The sequence below is a fragment of the Stenella coeruleoalba genome (genome assembly GCF_951394435.1).
Source record: "Stenella coeruleoalba genome assembly, chromosome: X".
NCBI lineage: Eukaryota > Metazoa > Chordata > Mammalia > Artiodactyla > Delphinidae > Stenella > Stenella coeruleoalba.
The window spans coordinates 97,706,954-97,724,162 of NC_137152.1; the positions used below are offsets into that span (position 1 = coordinate 97,706,954).

The following is a 17,209-nucleotide window of genomic DNA, read 5'->3' on the forward strand; positions in this document are numbered from 1 at the left end:
GGACTCTCTTCCTTCCTCCTTTAGTAGTCTTCTCATTGTACTTTGGTGTTCCTTTTGAGTGACTAATTTTCTCAGCATTTCTCGTTTTCCTGCTTAGATTCTGTCTTTGTATTTCACCTTCTCCACATTTCCCACCTGCAGTACTTTTCCAAGTCCTCCTTCACCATTCCCTTCTGCTGTGTTACTCTTTCTTCCATATATTAGTTCTCATCGCATCTATTTATCTTCTTACACAAGATACCATATTCCCTTACTACTCAACTAGGTTCCACTTCTTCCAATAAGCTTTCCTTAATTGCCTTGGCTACCAGTGACTCATTTGGCACTATCACCAATCATACCACACTGACTTGTCCCTGAGTCAATATTGTATCTCTTAATGTGTATATCCTGTCCCCCAACTCTCCTTAATGACAGAAAGAGACCATGTGCTCATGTACCTATATGTTCTTTAATACTTTTTGGGCTTTGAACCAGGTGAATATAGTAAATATTCAAAAAACTAATGTAGGGCTTCCCTGATGGCGCAGTGGTTGAGAGTTCGCCTGCCGATGCAGGGGACACGGGTTCGTGCCCCGGTCCAGGAAGATCCCACATGCCGCGGAGCAGCTGGGCCCGTGAGCCATGGCCACTGAGCCTGCGCGTCCAGAGCCTGTGCTCCGCAACGGGAGAGGCCACAGCAGTGAGAGGCCCGCGTACCGCAAAAAAAACCCAAAAACCAAAAAACAAACAAACAAACAAAAAAACAAAAAAAAACCCTAATGTACCTATAACTAGCAATGTGTCCTGCACACAGAAGGGGCTTACAGCGTAAGGAGAAAACTGGTCAGAAAACATATAATTACAAGATACTGTGTTGGGTGCTATGACGGGGATAAGATAGAGGTGAGGTCCCTAACCCAATCTTTAGGGCAGAGGCAAGTCAGGAAAGGCTTCTGGAGCACAAGTAAAGAGGTGGAGTCCCAAAGACCCAGTGGGAAATAGATAAAGAGCTTATGGGAATAGTGAGAAATAAGAGAATTAAGCTGGTCTTCATATGCATACAGCTTCAGCTGTGTTTAGCTGGAGAATGGTTTAAGATATGAGAAGCAACAACAGAAGGAAAGGGAAAGGCAGGAGGATCTAAGGTGAGTTTTGAAGGTCAAGATGGAAGAGAACATCCTGCTTCTCTAATTTAGCCTTGACTGCTTAACATATAGACCAGATCTAGTAATTTCCGTTCCTTAAGAACTTTTCCATCAAGCTCTTCAGGTACCATTTATGGAGAAATCCCATAAGTGGTATAAAAAAATACAAAGGACTGAATGGTATGGTGCATGGTCTACTATCATTTATGTAAATTTAAAAAAAGGAAGAAAATTAATTAAAAAAACCTCCACACAGGGCTTCCCTGGTGGCGCAGTGGTTGAGAGTCCGCCTGCCAATGCAGGGGACGCGGGTTCGTGCCCTGGTCCGGGGGGATCCCGTGTGCCACGAAGCGGCTGGGCCCGTGGGCCATGGCCACTGGGCCTGTGCATCCGGGGCCTGTGCTCTGCAACGGGAGAGGCCACAACGGTGAGAGGCCCGCGTACCGCAAAAAAAAAAACCTCCACACAGTTGTTTTTATACACATGAACCATTTCTGGAATGATACACCCAGTTACGTTTGTCAAGAGGGTTATTAGCTGGGGGAGCAGGGTTGGAAGATGGAGTGGAAGTGAAACTTTACTACATGCTCTGTAATACTTTTGGGGCTTTGAACCAGATGAATATTCTAACTATTCAAAAAACTTAAGTACTTGCCTCCCCCAATAAAACTCTATCTTCCCCACCACCATACTTTTTAGCATGGCATTCAAGGCTCAATAGTACCATTATTTTACTCTCATGTCTGTCTATAATCTTCCATACACCCCGTGATCTAAATACTCTGCTTTGCTCACTTTCAAGCAAGGTTTGTTTGGAGTAATTATGTGTGCCTAAAACAGTGGCTTCCAAAAGTTTTTGACAAGCCACAGTAAGAAATACATTTTATGTCACAATCCATTATACATAAAATTTATGTAATTGAAACAAAGTCTTCATGAAACTGTACTTACCATTACTATGTGTGATGTACTCCGATATTTTCTATTTTACCTTTTTTTTAAAAATGCTGGTCACAAACTACTAATTTCATGAGCCTACTAGAATATAAGCACCTTAGGGGCAAGGACTAAGTGATCTCTATATGCCCATGGCATTTGTCCAGCTTTGCACACAGTAAGCAGTCACACAGTCACTGATTCAACAAGAATGGGGTGTTTACTAAGTACTCTGTCCTGTTAGGTGCTGGGATAGAAACATGAATAAGTGTTAAATCACTATTGAGGAGCTTGAGGTAAACTTTATTTTATTCCAGACCTTTGAAAAGCACTTTTAGTTTAGACATGTATCATTTTACATTTCACTAAACACTCTGGAAATCCCTAGAAGTTTGATCTGGTATAATTATTACTAATATAACCTTGTTTCACAGGTAACTATTTGTATTAAACATTCTGGATAATTCTATAAGTCTCTTAAATAAAACTATCTTTTTACTTAAGCTCCCAATCACTACTGGTTAAATATGCTGCCTTAAATCCTTTTTGCAGGTAGTTGGATATAAGATAAAAACATTCTAATAAGGTTTTAACTTTTATTCCTCTAAATCCCAGCCCCTTTCCTCCAAAATTCATACATTGCATCAAACACATGTTTGTCTGAAGAAAAAAAAAACTCCTAAGAAAATATAAACGTGTAGCAAATGAAATGCAAAACTATAGTTCCTGAAATTTGCAGAATATAAGATTTAGAAACAGCAAAGGCACAGGAGCTTGCATTTGGTACGAGGAAAAGAGTGGAAATGAGGGTAAGAAGACTAGAATAAAAAAATGAAGAGGATTAAAATAAGGATAAAAATACAAAGAATGCAAAAATAAATGGTAAGGGAGGAAATCCGGAAAATTTTCTGATTTAGCAACAACAGACACTTAAGAAATTAAATTCCCACCAGGGTGCTGAACTTTGGTCACTGGCCTAACAGGTTGGGGCTTATTTTTCAAACCATAATGTTTAAAGAGAGAAAGAAAAGCATACCACAAAACTTTTCAACAACTGATACAACAATAAAACTCAAAATTATGTCTTTTTACATCTAGTAAAAATGCCTAAAATAAGATAATCAAAATATATCAAAAGCTAAGAATTTGCAGAAAGGAAGCCGAACAATGAAACCTCAATTATTTCTCTTTTTACATCTAGTAAAAAGAGCTTAAATAAGACAAATTATCAAGGACTAAGAATTTGTAGTTGGGATAAATAGCAGGGATAGTATTAACAATTCCGTAAAAACAGGAGTAATAGTAACGTGACAGACTAAGCTTAAACACATCAAAGGTTAAACTTACAGAACATAATACCTAGTCATCAACATAGAATATAATAGCTTGTCACTTCTGCTAAGAATCTACTACCTGCTCTCCACTGACTGCTTAAGAAACCCGATTTTACAATGGAAAATAACCTATACTCAGATGGATGCACTATTTGCTTCCAGTCTTGCGGTCATGTACTTGATGAATGAATCATTAATTGAAAGGCTCCATTATCTAAAATTTATTTCACAAAAAGCTAACCAAACAAGAGTTCTCATTATTAATGATGAAATCATTTTCATCGGAATTGAAGAATGGACTAAGCTTACCTTCAAAGATAATAGCTAAAAATTTATACTAAGAATAAATGTAACACTCATACAGAAACCAGCCAGCTCCAAAAAAGGTAGCTAATTTAAAAACACTACACAGCTATTCACACAAGGCTGAGAACATGAGGAAAATAATCCCATTACTTAAAATATCACTTAGTAAAAAAGTCACACACCAAAACCAAGATGCCAACTATTAAGATACTACATATAAAAACAAGACACATTCTTGAGCAGTGCAGAGGGACACTGTTCCTAGAGAGTTCTCTTTTTCTATTATTTTTTCACTTTGGCTAATGATGTTTTCTGATGCATATTTGGGATGTAATCTATTTATCAGCCAGCTGTTCTGGCCCAGTGTGGATTTAGAATTTAAAAACATGTGTGGCTTTAGAGATGTATAATAAAACATAATCTTAAAGATATCTTTTTTAAAGACTCAAATACTGTTTATCATCATCATCACTGATGACACGGACATACAGCAGGCAGTGTAGTAAGTACGTTTTTGCAGTATTTTATTTACAACTGAACAACCCTGCCATATAGGTAGTCTCCCCATTTTGCAAATGAGGAAACCAAGGCTTAGAGAAGTAACTCACCCAAAGTTATCATGAGTGGCAGATCTCAAATCTAAGGCAGGCTGAACAACTCAAAAGTCAGTGCATTTAACCATACTCCTATCTGTAGTCAATCAAAAACAAACAAGCAAACAAACAAAAAAACCCAAACCAAAACAACATGAACCACTGCCTCACTCTTAACAGGATTTCAAGGTTGTGGAGCAAAGATAATTTTTTTTTTTTTTTGCGGTACCGGTACCGGGGGCCCCTCACCGCCCTCACGGCCGTGGCCCCTCCCGCCTCAGAGCACAGGCTCTGGACGCGCAGGCCCAGTGGCCATGGCCCACGGGCCCAGCTGCTCCGCGGCAACGCGGGATCCTCCAGGACTGGGGCACGAACCCGCGCCCCCGGCAGTGGCAGGCGGACTCCCAACCACTGCACCACCAGGGAAGCCCGGAAAGATAATTTTTAAACTCAGGTACAAGTCACACTTAAATCACTTTTAAAAGACGTTTACTTATTGCAAATATACTCAGAACAGCACGTTCTTTTCTAGAAATTAAAAACTTACGAGGTAGTATATGCAATCCACACTAGGGAAGACTTCCATGCTTAAGCCTTAAAGCAAAATGGTTTTTCATTCATAGAAAAAAGTTCTGCATAGACATATGCCAAGTAAGTGTTTACTTCAGGGACGGGGGTGGGGGGTGTGTGCTGAGGAGTTTGGAGAACTTTTGTTTGGTACACTACATACTTCTATATTGTTTCAATTTTAGAAGAGTACTTTTAAATTACATTTCAACCTGTTAAAAATCCAACAAGCACCTGAAATCCAGATGGTATGAAATAATTTTACTCCCTTTATCCTTTTATCCTCTTTTTTGAACTTGAACACCTCAAAATACTCTTTCTGAGAACAATCCCAAGGAGCATTTATAAAATTAAGGTCAAAAACAGCAAAAGAGCTAGAAACAAATGCTTTTGAATTTATTATTACAGAAGTAGGAAAGTATTATGAAAAATGCAAAGAGTGAAAAGTTGTAACACTGACTTTAGGCTAAAGAAATGCAACTGAACAACAGCAGGTAAAGAATTCTGAAGTACAAGAAAGGAAAAACACAAAAAATGTGAGCTATGAGCTCTTGAAACACAAAGGGATTTAACAGAATCAACTTACCAGGAAAAATATTTTTTTAACCCAAAAGCTCTAGAAAAATATTCAAGGTAAAGTAAATAGGGTTCATTAGCAACTACAATCAATATGTTATAAATATGGGGACTTCCCTGTTGGTGCAGCAGTTAAGACTCTGAGCTCCCAATGCAGGGGGCCCAGGTTTGATCCCTGGTCAGGGAACTAGATCCCACACGCATGCTGAAACTAAGAGTTAGCATGCCACAACTAAAGAGCCCGTGAGCCGCAACTAGGGAGCTTGCCTGCCGCAACTAAGACCTGGAGCAACCAAATAAGTAAATAAATAAATAAATTTTTTAAAAATGTCAGAAATATGAAATATGTAAAGTAACACATTACTTAAATTAAAGATGCTGTATGCCAGCAAATCCAAAGAAACACCATATACAAGCACGAATGAAAAAAAATTACCTTCTTTTTTAAAATTTATTTATTTATTTTTGGCTGCGTTGGGTCTTCATTGCTGCGTGCGGGCTTCTTCCTAGTTGCAGCGAGTGGGGACTACTCTTCGCTGCAGTGCGTGGGCCTCTCATTGCTGTGGCCTCTTCCGTTGCGTAGCATGGGATCCAGGCATGCGGGCTTCAGTAGTTGTGGCACGGGGTCTCAGTAGTTGTGGTGCATGGGCTTAGCCGCTCTGCAGCATGTGGGATCTTCCTGGACCAGGGCTCAAACCCGTGTCCCCCGGGTTTCCCTGGTGGGGCAGTGGTTGAGAATCTGCCTGCCAATGCAGGGGACATGGGTTCGAGCCCTGGTTTGGGAAGATCCCACATGCCGCGGAGCAACTAGGCCCGTGCGCCACAACTACTGAGCCTGCGCTCCGCAACAAGAGAGGCCACGATAGTGAGAGGCCCGCGCACCACGATGAAGAGTGGCCCCCGCTTGCCACAACTAGAGAAAGCCCTTGCACAGAAACAAAGACCCAACACAGCCAAAAATAAGTAAATAAATAAATTAATTTTTTTAAAAGGTAAGAAGACCCAACTGTCTTTAAAAAAAAACCCGTGTCCCCTGCACTGGCAGGCGGATTCTTAACCACTGCGCCACCAGGGAAGCCCCAAAAAATTACCTTCTTTGATGACAAAGTTTCTTTTCCTAAAGTAAGACTATTTGCTTCAAACACTGCACTACAGAGGTATGTGAAGTGCTGTGGTGTATTAGTGAAAGTGCACTGGACTAAAAACCTGGGCATCTTGGTTTAAGTCCCCTGCTCTGCCAATACACGACTCTAGACTTTGGAGTCCCTGAGACTCCATTTCCTCATCAATAGAATAGGGATGATAACTACTACCTTATCTACTTCACAAAGGGTTTCTATAATGCTTAAATGAGATAATCCTACTTTGTAGGCTGTCACATACACTATACAAAGAAAAGATACTGGACCATATAATCGCTTAAGGCCTTTCCAACTGTAATTCTACTTTTATTACTGTACATCTCAGGAGCCACATGTGCAATATACCAACAGAGCCAAATGAGGTGGGCTTATCCTTAATACCTTAGTACTACTACTGACTACTCCCTGACACTTACATAGCATTATAATGCTTATAATATTACACAGCATCACTACTATGTATTCGGCACCATTCTGTTTGGCATGCATTGACGCATTAAATTTAAACAGCAACAGAAACTAGTGATCTCAATTGACCTATTACAAGTGAAAAAGTCATACTGTGCCTTATGAAAAAGTTTAACTAGTGATAACATCAACTTATATTTCTATCGTAGTGCTTCAAGGTGTTTTTCACAAATATCTTATTTGAGTCTTATAAGCAACGCTGTGAGGTAGATAGAGCAGGAGTTCTTCCCCCATTTACAAAGGAGGAAACAGAAGCTGAGAGAGGTTTAGTACCTTGCCCAAGACCACAAGGGTAATAGATCCAAAACTAGATCCCTTTGTCTTTTGACTCCTAATCCACTGTTTGTCCATCACCAAACTATCTCTACAACTAAAATGAATAGATGAAAACTACGAATTCTGATAAACTGAACGAACATAATTTCTTACAAAGTACTCATCAATACAAAAACTCAAGCCACTGGATTTTTTTTTAATATGAAACTGCTGACTCTATAATGGAAAGTAACTTCTTGAATTGGTTGTGGCAAAAATACAGTAGGTCAAAGTATCTTGGTAGCAAGAAGTCTAAATCAGGAATTGCCCTTAATTGTATATTTACGTTCAACACTTCAAATACAGATCCATTTGTTAAGCAAAAGAAACAAACCTGAACCTCAGACCAAGTTGCTGAACTACAACCTGCTGATCATTTTTGGGCTAAGGTATGTCTTGTAGACCAGGAGAAAAGACAACATAAAGAACAAGAGAAAGAAATGGCAAAAGTATGCTAACAGCAAAGACGTAGAATAAAGTATATGGAGAATATATATCTGCATTTCTTGAGGGCTTTCCTATATAGGTAACACCACTTAGCAAGAAGTATCACAACAGAATGACATGTCACCAGAAATCATCTTTGGGATCCAGGCTATAGGATTCTATTATAGGTCAAACTTATTACAGCTAGGTACTCCTAACTGTAAATCCTAATTAGAAGGGTCCAAGATAAGCCCAATTTATACCAATAAGACTGTACCCATAGTTTATGTCAGAACATATGGTCTGATTATAAAACAGAGTGCATATATTAATCAAGAAATTGTAATTAGAAGGGAACCAAAAATCTACATAAGCGCCCATTTCAGAAAGTAAAATCCATATACATTTCACCTCAATTTACGCTAACCAAATCTGGTAATCCAAGTTAATACATACCTGATAGAGTTCTTCTAAATTGTACTTAATCGAAGTACTATTCTGGATAGCTTCCACTGCTTCTTTCAGTTTCTGCCATGTTTCATCTGTGTAGTTTTCTGGTAATTTAGGCTTATCTAGATGATATGTAAAAGGTTGATAATCAGAATAATATGTAGGATATAGTAATGAAAAGATCCACAAAATACTAGTATTACTGCTCTTTAAGGGTAAATTGTTATAAGTATTATATCTAACTATTAAAGTAACCATTATATTTAGGCTTAGTATAAAGAATAAAATTTGAAATGCCAGAATACTGTGTAAGTCATTTTGACTCACCTATTAAAACTGAAGGTGAGGGTTTTTTCCTGCTATTGACTGAATTGCTTCAAAAAATAAAAATTCAAGAATGACAAATAAAAAATTAACAATCCTGATCCTATTCCATCATGTGTAAACCAAAGTCAACATGAATTTTGTACCTGAAATGTAAAATACTGAGTGCCTACTACGTACAAGGTACTTTATAAACATCTTAATTTTCCTAATAATGTCCTAAGGAAAGTATTATTATCCTTATTTGGCAACTGAAGCTGGAAGACTCATTTAGTAAGGCTTGCCCAAGGTCACCATAGCTAGTCAATGGTAAAACTGGGATTCTAACTCAGGTCTGTTTGACCCCCTTATTTATGTAGTATCTACAGGAATGGAGAGAAACATCTTAATTCATGTTTTAATTTAAACTGCATTTATGAGCAGAGTAAAATATTAAAAAATTAAAACATCCAAACAACTCCAGAACCTATGTAGCACTTTCAGAATGGAAAGGTACATCTTAATCCAGGCTTTAAACTTCACTGACCAGCAATGAGGTTTTTTTAAATTAAAACATCCAGATACCTTAATAATGTGTTTTTATTTTGGGAGGGGGAGAAAAAAACCCAAACAAAATCTCTGAAACCGGTATACAATGCAATTAGGGTCATAGCTCATCTCTTTAAAAATCCTTGGCTATTAAATTGATATATTTTAAATAAAACAGTGAACAAATTAGTCAATTACAATTCATATTTACTTCAGAAAAGTCTACTATTAAATCAGAAAGATTACAACACTTGAGAGCCTGGAGGTGGGAGAGGAGTGATAGAAAAAAGAAAAGGTTAAAAATAAACAACACTATACTCTGCTTAAAACAAAATAGAGCATATTACTGATTTCCACACTAATGTTGAAAATACAAGCATGGAGAATCTAATTTTCTCAATACTAATATTTAGCCACAAGGCACTGTTCTGGTAAATATTACTTTAGTTCATTCATTTTACTTGCCCATTTAATAAACATTTTAGCATCCACTACTTGCCAGTTAAGAGTGTCGAAAAAGAGAAACAGAAACACACTCAAGAGATTAAAAAGTAATTCAGCTCAATTACATTTAAAAAAATTGTTGATTTTACATTTGCATCAATGCATTCACAGTACTCTCAAGCACACATCTCAAAAACTTGAAATGAACAAATTTTCCTAAAAGCTGCAGGTCAGTACTTTAGGACCCATTTCAGTGATTAAAAACAAAAAAGATGTAGTAATTGTTCCTATCTTTAGACTAGTGGTACACAGAGTTACTACTGTGTATACACAGTATTTTCACTTCCAAATCCTACCTTTGGAAAGAAATGAAGAGATCATAAATACTTTTCTCCAACTATTGCTTCCACAATGAGTTTCAAGAGTGTAGTATTCAACATTATAAATCTAACTATAAGTCTTCTTTGAACATGAAAAAAATCACTAGTCCTACCTGCATTTCTAGGGACTAGATAACGTGGCCTACTGAAGGATAAAAATAAAAATCCCAGCAGTGCCAAGGTTCACTATGCACCTGAAATAAATAAACCTTTTTAGAATACAAATTTCTCACCTGTAAAATCCGGATCAATCATATCGATTGTCAGTGTTATAAGGCATAACAGATTAGATACAATAGGCTGAGACAGACCTCAAAATACTGCACAGAAACACCTGGTGTCTGCTTCAGCACAAGGATACTAACCACCCCCGGAAAATGAACCCTCCACCCAAAAAGGACCTCCCTCCACCTCATTGATTATGCATAAAACATTAGGCCACCTCTATACTGTTTAATATATTAACAGAAATAGAGCACGTGACCACTCAAGTGTCAAATCCTTAGGTGATTATGGATTTTGGCCTTGGTTACCTTTAAAATTCTTGATCACTAACTTCTTAGCAGAGCCAGGCTTGCTGTTAGCAAAGCTAGAGACGGTGGTAGAAGATTTGGCTAGGCCGTTTGCGTGATGCACCGAAGCCACAGAAGAGATTAATATACTCTTATTTTTAAGTTGCTGCTGCTGAGATGTTGCAGCAGTTGGTGAAGATGAGGAGGAGGAGGAGGAGGATTCCTCAGCCATCTTCGCATCAAACCCTACAAACTCCAGGGTGTCTTCAAAACGCAGCTTCTTCTGTATCGGTACGTGGCTGGGAGCAGCCACTGAAACCCCCAGGCAGGAGAAGGACGAGGTTGAAGGGGATGCCGAATCCCTGGGTTGTAAAGGAGTGGAAGAGGAGGGAGAGGTGGAATCAAAGTCTTCTCTCTCGTTACTACTGTTACTGCCGCTGCTGCTGCTGCTGCTGTTTAACTTTCTCTTCTTGGCAGAGGTGGGCGGAGTGGTGCTGGTATTACCATCAGTGGCAGATCTGACCTCCTGAGCAGCAGCAGCAGCAGCTGAGGGATTGGGGGAAGAAAAACCTGTTGGAAACATGAAAATAGCGGGGTCAACAGGCAGACGAGCATCAAAAACCTACGTTTATATGCCTGAGTGCGTGTAGGAGAGAAGGTGGCAATGCTAGAGGGGGAAGGGAAGAAAGAGAGGAGAAACACAGAGGACGAGAAGGAAAGTGAAGGGGGGGCTCCACCGGGGGAATGGGAGGGTTTGGGAAGGAGGATAGGCTGACACCAGGAGTGAGCAGAACAAGGGGGGAGAGCGAATGAGGAGGCAGACAGGTAAACGGCCGTGCCGTCCCCCTCCCCTGCTTTTCGGTCTCTCTCCCCCCTTTCTGCAGGAGCGACTCAGTAAGTCTGTGAGGCTGCAGCTCCTCCTCCTTTTCTCCCTCTCTCTGGGAGGGGAGATGCCGTGGTTGGGGGGAGGGGGGAGGGGGAGAGAACCGGAGCTTGTTATTGTCAATAGCACAAGAAGCTAAAGATGGCGCCACTTCCGGTCACGCGGCGGCGAGGGAGGGGCGGTGTTAGTCCGCGAGAGTGGGGGGTGGAGAGCAGCACTGCAGGCGGCCGGGGGGCGGGGGAACTGGCTTGTGGGGAGGCGGCGGGAAAGGGGCCGCTGAGGCGCCCGAGACGCTCGCGCTTGCTCTCCCTCCGCCTCCCTCTCTCGCTCCCCTTCCCAGGCAGCACTCTCCTCCCCCGGCCCACCGGTTACTTCCACCCCCTCCTAAACAGTCCCGCGGGAAGCTTCGCGCCGCAACGCCCTTACCGGAAGTGACTGAGCAGACACTTTTCATAGCGCCCAGATCCCGAAGCCCCCAGGTCCGCAGGACTTGAGTGGGGGTGGGGTGGGGGAGGGAGAAGGGGGGGCAGAGAAGTGGAAAGGGAGGAGGGGGCGGGCCTTCGAGACACCTTCGGAGCTCCTGATTGGAGCTTCCTGAACGCGAGGCGGGCAGGGAGGGGTGGTGGCGGGAGAAGGAGCGGGAAGGAGCCTGAAGGGGAGGGAAGGTGGTGACGGTGAGGGGCGGGGTGAGCTAGCTGGGAAAAAAGAGGGAGGGAGTAAAAGTAAGGGAACGGAGAATGGAAACTTTGAAAGCGATAAAGGAATAAGGAGGGGTTGCAAGGCGAGAGGAGTAACCCGAAATGGAGGAAAATAGAATCATGCCATTATGCCTAATGCTAGGGAGGAATGTCACGATGTTAAGATAGGAAAGGAAAAGAAAAAGAACTTATATAGAAAGAAAAATGAGTTTTTCATTCGGTTGAGCTATAAATTGTTTCTCTTTTATGTCAAGGACACAGCTGACCCAATACTGAGTGTTTTGATACCTTTCTCAGTAATGTAGTTGCAAATCCTTTTACCTTCCTACCAGGAGCATTTTCTAAGATGGCTGGCTAGAGTTAAGGGTGCATTCTTTTTTTTTAAATTAATTTATTTTTTGGCTGCGTTGGGTCTTAATCGACGGTGGCTTCTCTTGTTGCGGAGACACGGGCTCTAGGCACGCGGGCTTCAGTAGTTGTGGCTCACGGGCTCTAGAGCACAGGCTCAGTAGTTGTGGTGCACGGGCTTAGTTGCTTCATGGCATGTGGGATTTTCCCAGAGCAGGACTCAAACCAGTGTCCCCTGCATTGGCAGGCGGATTCTTAACCACTGTCCCACCAGGGAAGCCCGAGTTAAGGGTGCATTCTAAGGCCAAGAAACAGGAAGGTAACTAACACTTCTCCCTAACACAATTCCCAGGACCAACCCCAAGCCCCATCAATCATTAACTCAGTAATTTACAGACTAAACAGAGCCACTTCTTTTACCAAATCCTGGTTCATACGTTTTGTCTCAAGACGTTTTAGGACAACAATATTGGCAAAAGTCAATCTTTTCTACCAATATAGTACATGAGTGCAAATTTTAAAATGAAGTAATCCTAAGAACAAACCTCTAAATTTGGTTAAATTAGCAACAATAAACCGTGTAAATCCCCTGTTGGGAGTTTTTATTTAACCTGAGGGTATTGGGGGGGAGGAGATGTAGGAGAACACAATGTCAAATAAAACTAAATTTGCCAACCTGTTGATCTTTCTAACTGCGGAAACATTCAAGGAGCATGTACTGAAAGACTCTGTATGCCAGACACTATACCAGGTCCTGCCATCAAGAAGCCAGAGGGAGAAGAGTCTCAAAACTAATTTCTGTAACAGTACTATAACCAACGTACAAAGTGCTGCAGCAACAGGTGAAGCAAGACATTTGAGAGAATTCTGGAATAGTCAGGAAGAGCTTCACAGAGGAATTGAGGTTTATGCTGGGTCTCAAAGAGGAAGTTTCCAAAAAGACAAGAGGAGAGAGGGTGAAAGCCATCCTGGGCAGTGGAAACAGGGGCAAAGCAGGGAGTTGTGAAAGGGCCTGGCCTGTTTATGGAAAAATGGAAAGTGCAGTGAGGCTGGAAAGTAGTATGTCTGGTTGAAAGTAAGAAAAATGAGGCTCAAGGATGCCTGGAACATGAAGCCAAAAATTTTGGAGTCTACCCTGTAGGGTAGGGTAGATGGTATGGAGACCAAACTGGGCTTTTAAAAGCAGGGTAGTGACAGGATTATGGATGGAGTAAAAGCAGTTTGTATTGTACAGTTTGAGATAGACAAATCAGAACCCTAAGAATAAATCAGTTTTCTTAATTTTGTTTACACAGGTCCACTTTTTATTTTTTATTGTCTTGAAAAGTCCTTGGTTAAAAAGCAAATCCTCCTAGAAAAGACACCAACTTGGGCCACTATCAGCTTTGTGCTGTTTGATGACAACAGGCTGAAAGCAAGGCTCTAATGGAACTAAGGCCCCAGGGCCACAGAGAAGAGAGATAAGAGGGCTCAAAGGGGGAAGATGGACTCCTACCTGTTTCGAATGAACCGTGTTGTTGTTCCTGTCCAAAATGAGACTGTAAACTCTTAAGGCCAGGGAAGATATCTGAAAATATTAAACCCTCTTTTATTCTGTCTCACATTTCACACGGTGCTGAACAACTGTGTAAATTCAGAGTAAATACTTACTGAATTGAGTATTTCATTGAATGAGAATAAAATAATGCCATGTCTTCATAAGGGAGGATTAACTGGCTACTTTTCAGGACAATGATAAAGGTCGTTCTAATTCATGTACTTATATTCCTTAGAAGGGTGTATGGATGGGCCAGCTGATAATGGCCCAAAGTGGTACCCTTTCTAGGAGGATTTGTATTTTAACCAAGGACTTTTCAAGACCAAAAAAAAGAAAAAAAAAAAGTAGGCCTTGTTCTAATTCATGTAACTATATTCCTCAGAAGGGTGTATGGAAGTGCTAGCTATTTTAAAAATTACAAAAATTAGTGCCATACAAAGATAAACTTTTATACTAACATACAGGATAGCTGAATCCTGTTAATATTCAACTACGTGGTAGTAATCATAGCTCCCAATCTGACACGGTTATCTAAGCCCTTCAGTCTTCCACATTACATGTTAGCTCTAAAAGCACAGATACTTGACTCTTGAGCTCTAGCTCACTTTGAATGACCCAGTAGTCTAACCTACTAGTTAAGTTTTCCATGAAATATCCTTAAGTGAGTTTCATAGGAAAATATTTTTTTTTTCTTAGTGGTTAATAAAAATCTTCCTTTTGAGGACTTCCCTGGTGGTGCAGTGGTTAAGAATCCGCCTACCGATGCAGGGGACACGGGTTCGAGCCCTGGTCCGGGAAGATGCCATATGCCACAGAGCAACTAAGCCTGTGTGCCACAACGACTGAAGCCCGCACGCCCTAGATCCCGTGCTCCACAACAAGAGAAGCCACCACATTGAGAAGGCTGCAACGCAACGAAGAGTAACCCCTGCTCGCCACAACTAGAGAAAGCCCGTGCGCAGCAATAAAGACCCAACTCAGCCAAAAATAAATAACTAAATAAATTTATATAAATAAAATAATTAATTTAAAAAAACTTCCTTTTAACATTTTACAGTCTTAATTTATTTTGTGCCAGGTCAATTCTCACATATTTAGCACATCTTAATATGGATACGTAATTTATGTAATTTTTTTAATTTAACATTTACATTTTGTGGCACAAACCAACTTAGATATTACTATGTGATGTATGAAGACCAGGACTTTGTGTCTTTTTGGAACTTCAGACCAATTTAAAAGGAAGAAAAACCCACATTGCTTTGTAAAACATCTTTTACATCAAGAATCGACTAATTGGGGCTAACTAAAACATAAGCTTATATTCTATATACCCAAATGTTTGCCAACCAACATTAAAGACATTCTCAGCATTAAAATACACTTTTCAAGGTTAACTCAATGAAACCACAATAATCAAGTCGTGCAATGTAGGACACCATACAATTATGGCCATTATCAGACTAAACCCGATTGGGCACTTAACATATTCCATATACAGAATCTTTCATCTGGTGAGTTCAACTCATATCTTAGAAACATTAATAAAACTTAACAATGCTGCCAGATGAGGTACAGTTATTATTGGCCTTCTTTTAATCAAGTAAATAAATAAATCTGTAGCTATTTATAAAGGTAAGTATATGCATAAAGGAAGAGATACAAATAAAGACAGAGGACTATCTAATGTCCATTCCCCTATTTTTATAGGCATCTCTCTAAAAAGGCAGAGTGTAACCAGTTTCCCTTTTTTGATCATGCAGATTCCCCTGGGTGCGTGGTTTGGGGTCTTCTCCAGACATCTCTGAGGAGGGGTTTGTCAGTGAATACTCACTCTGTGAAGCCTTGTTATCCATGGGTGGGATCTTCCTTAAAAACAGGAGATAACTGCTTGCTCAGAAAGATGTTCCCGCAGCAAGCATTAAGAACGCGTCCAGAAAAGACAACTGCTGGGTAAAAGCAGGCTCTCTACCCACTTTTCCGAAGGACCATCTCTGAAGGAGGGAAATACAGAGGAGTCAGACCTAGCAGTGGTGACATAGTAAACATGTCATAATAAGGGTTTTGTTATGCTATCAGTAGCAAAGGACTGATAGGGGATGACCAAGGCCAAAGCTTAAGCAATGATGATCCAGCTACACAATGTGAATTCACCCTTTGTCCATCCTGGAGTTGCTTTATAAAGCAAGGAATTTAATAACAAATGCTGAACCTATGGTGTTCAGTAAAATGTAAATAAATGACACAGATCTCCTGTTTTTAACAAAATCCATTCTATGTAAAGTTATCTCATCAACTGAATATTTACTGACTTGGGTACATCAACCATTAGAGTACTTATCTCCTTATCTCAAGAGATTTTATCTACTGTTATAACCTGTGAACCATCTGGAAAGTAGATTTTTAAGAAGCAACAGTTAGGGGCAGGCAGTTTCCCCTGGGGGTTTGCGAGTGGGGGACGGATCAGTCACAGATTACTTCTTCCTTTGGTGCTGCCAAGCACTTGCTTATTCTGGAGTTGCTGGGCCTATTTTTAACCTTCTGCTCACTTTATCAATGACTCTCACAGCCCTTCCACCCCCACCCTGCTTTAAGGTTTGATCTTCCAATGGCTTCAGCTTTTCTTAAGAGCAGGGCCAATTTAGGTTTAAATCAGAGGTTCCCAACTCTAACTGCACAACAGAATTGCCTGGGGAGTTTTTTAAAAAAACACCTTTGCCCAGGTCTGCACCTAGTCCAACGGAATTAGAATCTCAGTGAGTAGGGCCTCAATTACCAGTTTTTTTAAGAAGCTCTCTGGGTGATTCTACATAACTCCAGGGTTGAGGCCACAACTGTAGGTGAAATAAGTACCACTGTGATTTGAATGAGGCTGATAAGCCTTTGTATTCCTTTTAATGCCTGAAATTTCACAATTATTTATTCATTCCTTTTGATAAAAATAGCCGCCTTCTCTAGGAATCCTTTTTTCAAATGCAAATTAGCCAGGAAGACTTAGTTCCTGACCCTTTTAGGTGAATGCTTCTTGGGAACAAAGGATAATACAAAAGTCCTAAGTGCCTGGAGGTAAACAGAACTATGTGTAGGCACTGCAATGTGGGTAGGGGAAGACAGTTACCATCAAGGGAGGAAAGATTTCTGAGAGTACATTTTGCTGACCTCACAGTATTGCCTGGGGCCAACCCTGCTTTGAGAGGACTGCATATTTAGCATCAAGTCAAATTTGACAGCTTCTCTCAGCTGCCAAAATCATGTTAAAAGAAAATTTTAATTTTTTAAATAAGCAAAACAAAGAGCAGACATTGGGAATGTAGG

General features: G+C 40.4%; 1 protein-coding gene across 5 annotated transcripts in view; it reads right to left on the minus strand.

Moving 5' to 3' along the window:
- The window catches only part of CUL4B (cullin 4B), a 38,868-nt gene extending 22,953 nt beyond the window's left edge, over nt 1-15,915 (minus strand). For 4 of the 5 annotated variants that reach the window (XM_079910677.1, XM_079910678.1, XM_079910675.1 and 1 more), the window contains exons 1-3: nt 11,738-11,808; nt 10,450-10,998; nt 8,247-8,362 (exon numbers count right to left, since the gene is read on the minus strand). In XM_079910677.1, coding sequence (XP_079766803.1) covers nt 8,247-8,362; nt 10,450-10,998; nt 11,738-11,765 — 693 coding nt within the window. In that variant the 5' untranslated portion in view covers nt 11,766-11,808. Of the gene's footprint in view, nt 1-8,246; nt 8,363-10,449; nt 10,999-11,737; nt 11,809-15,728 lie in introns of those variants that run through there. The other variant, XM_079910676.1, reaches the window with a different exon arrangement.
- Nucleotides 15,916-17,209: the final 1,294 nt, after the last annotated feature.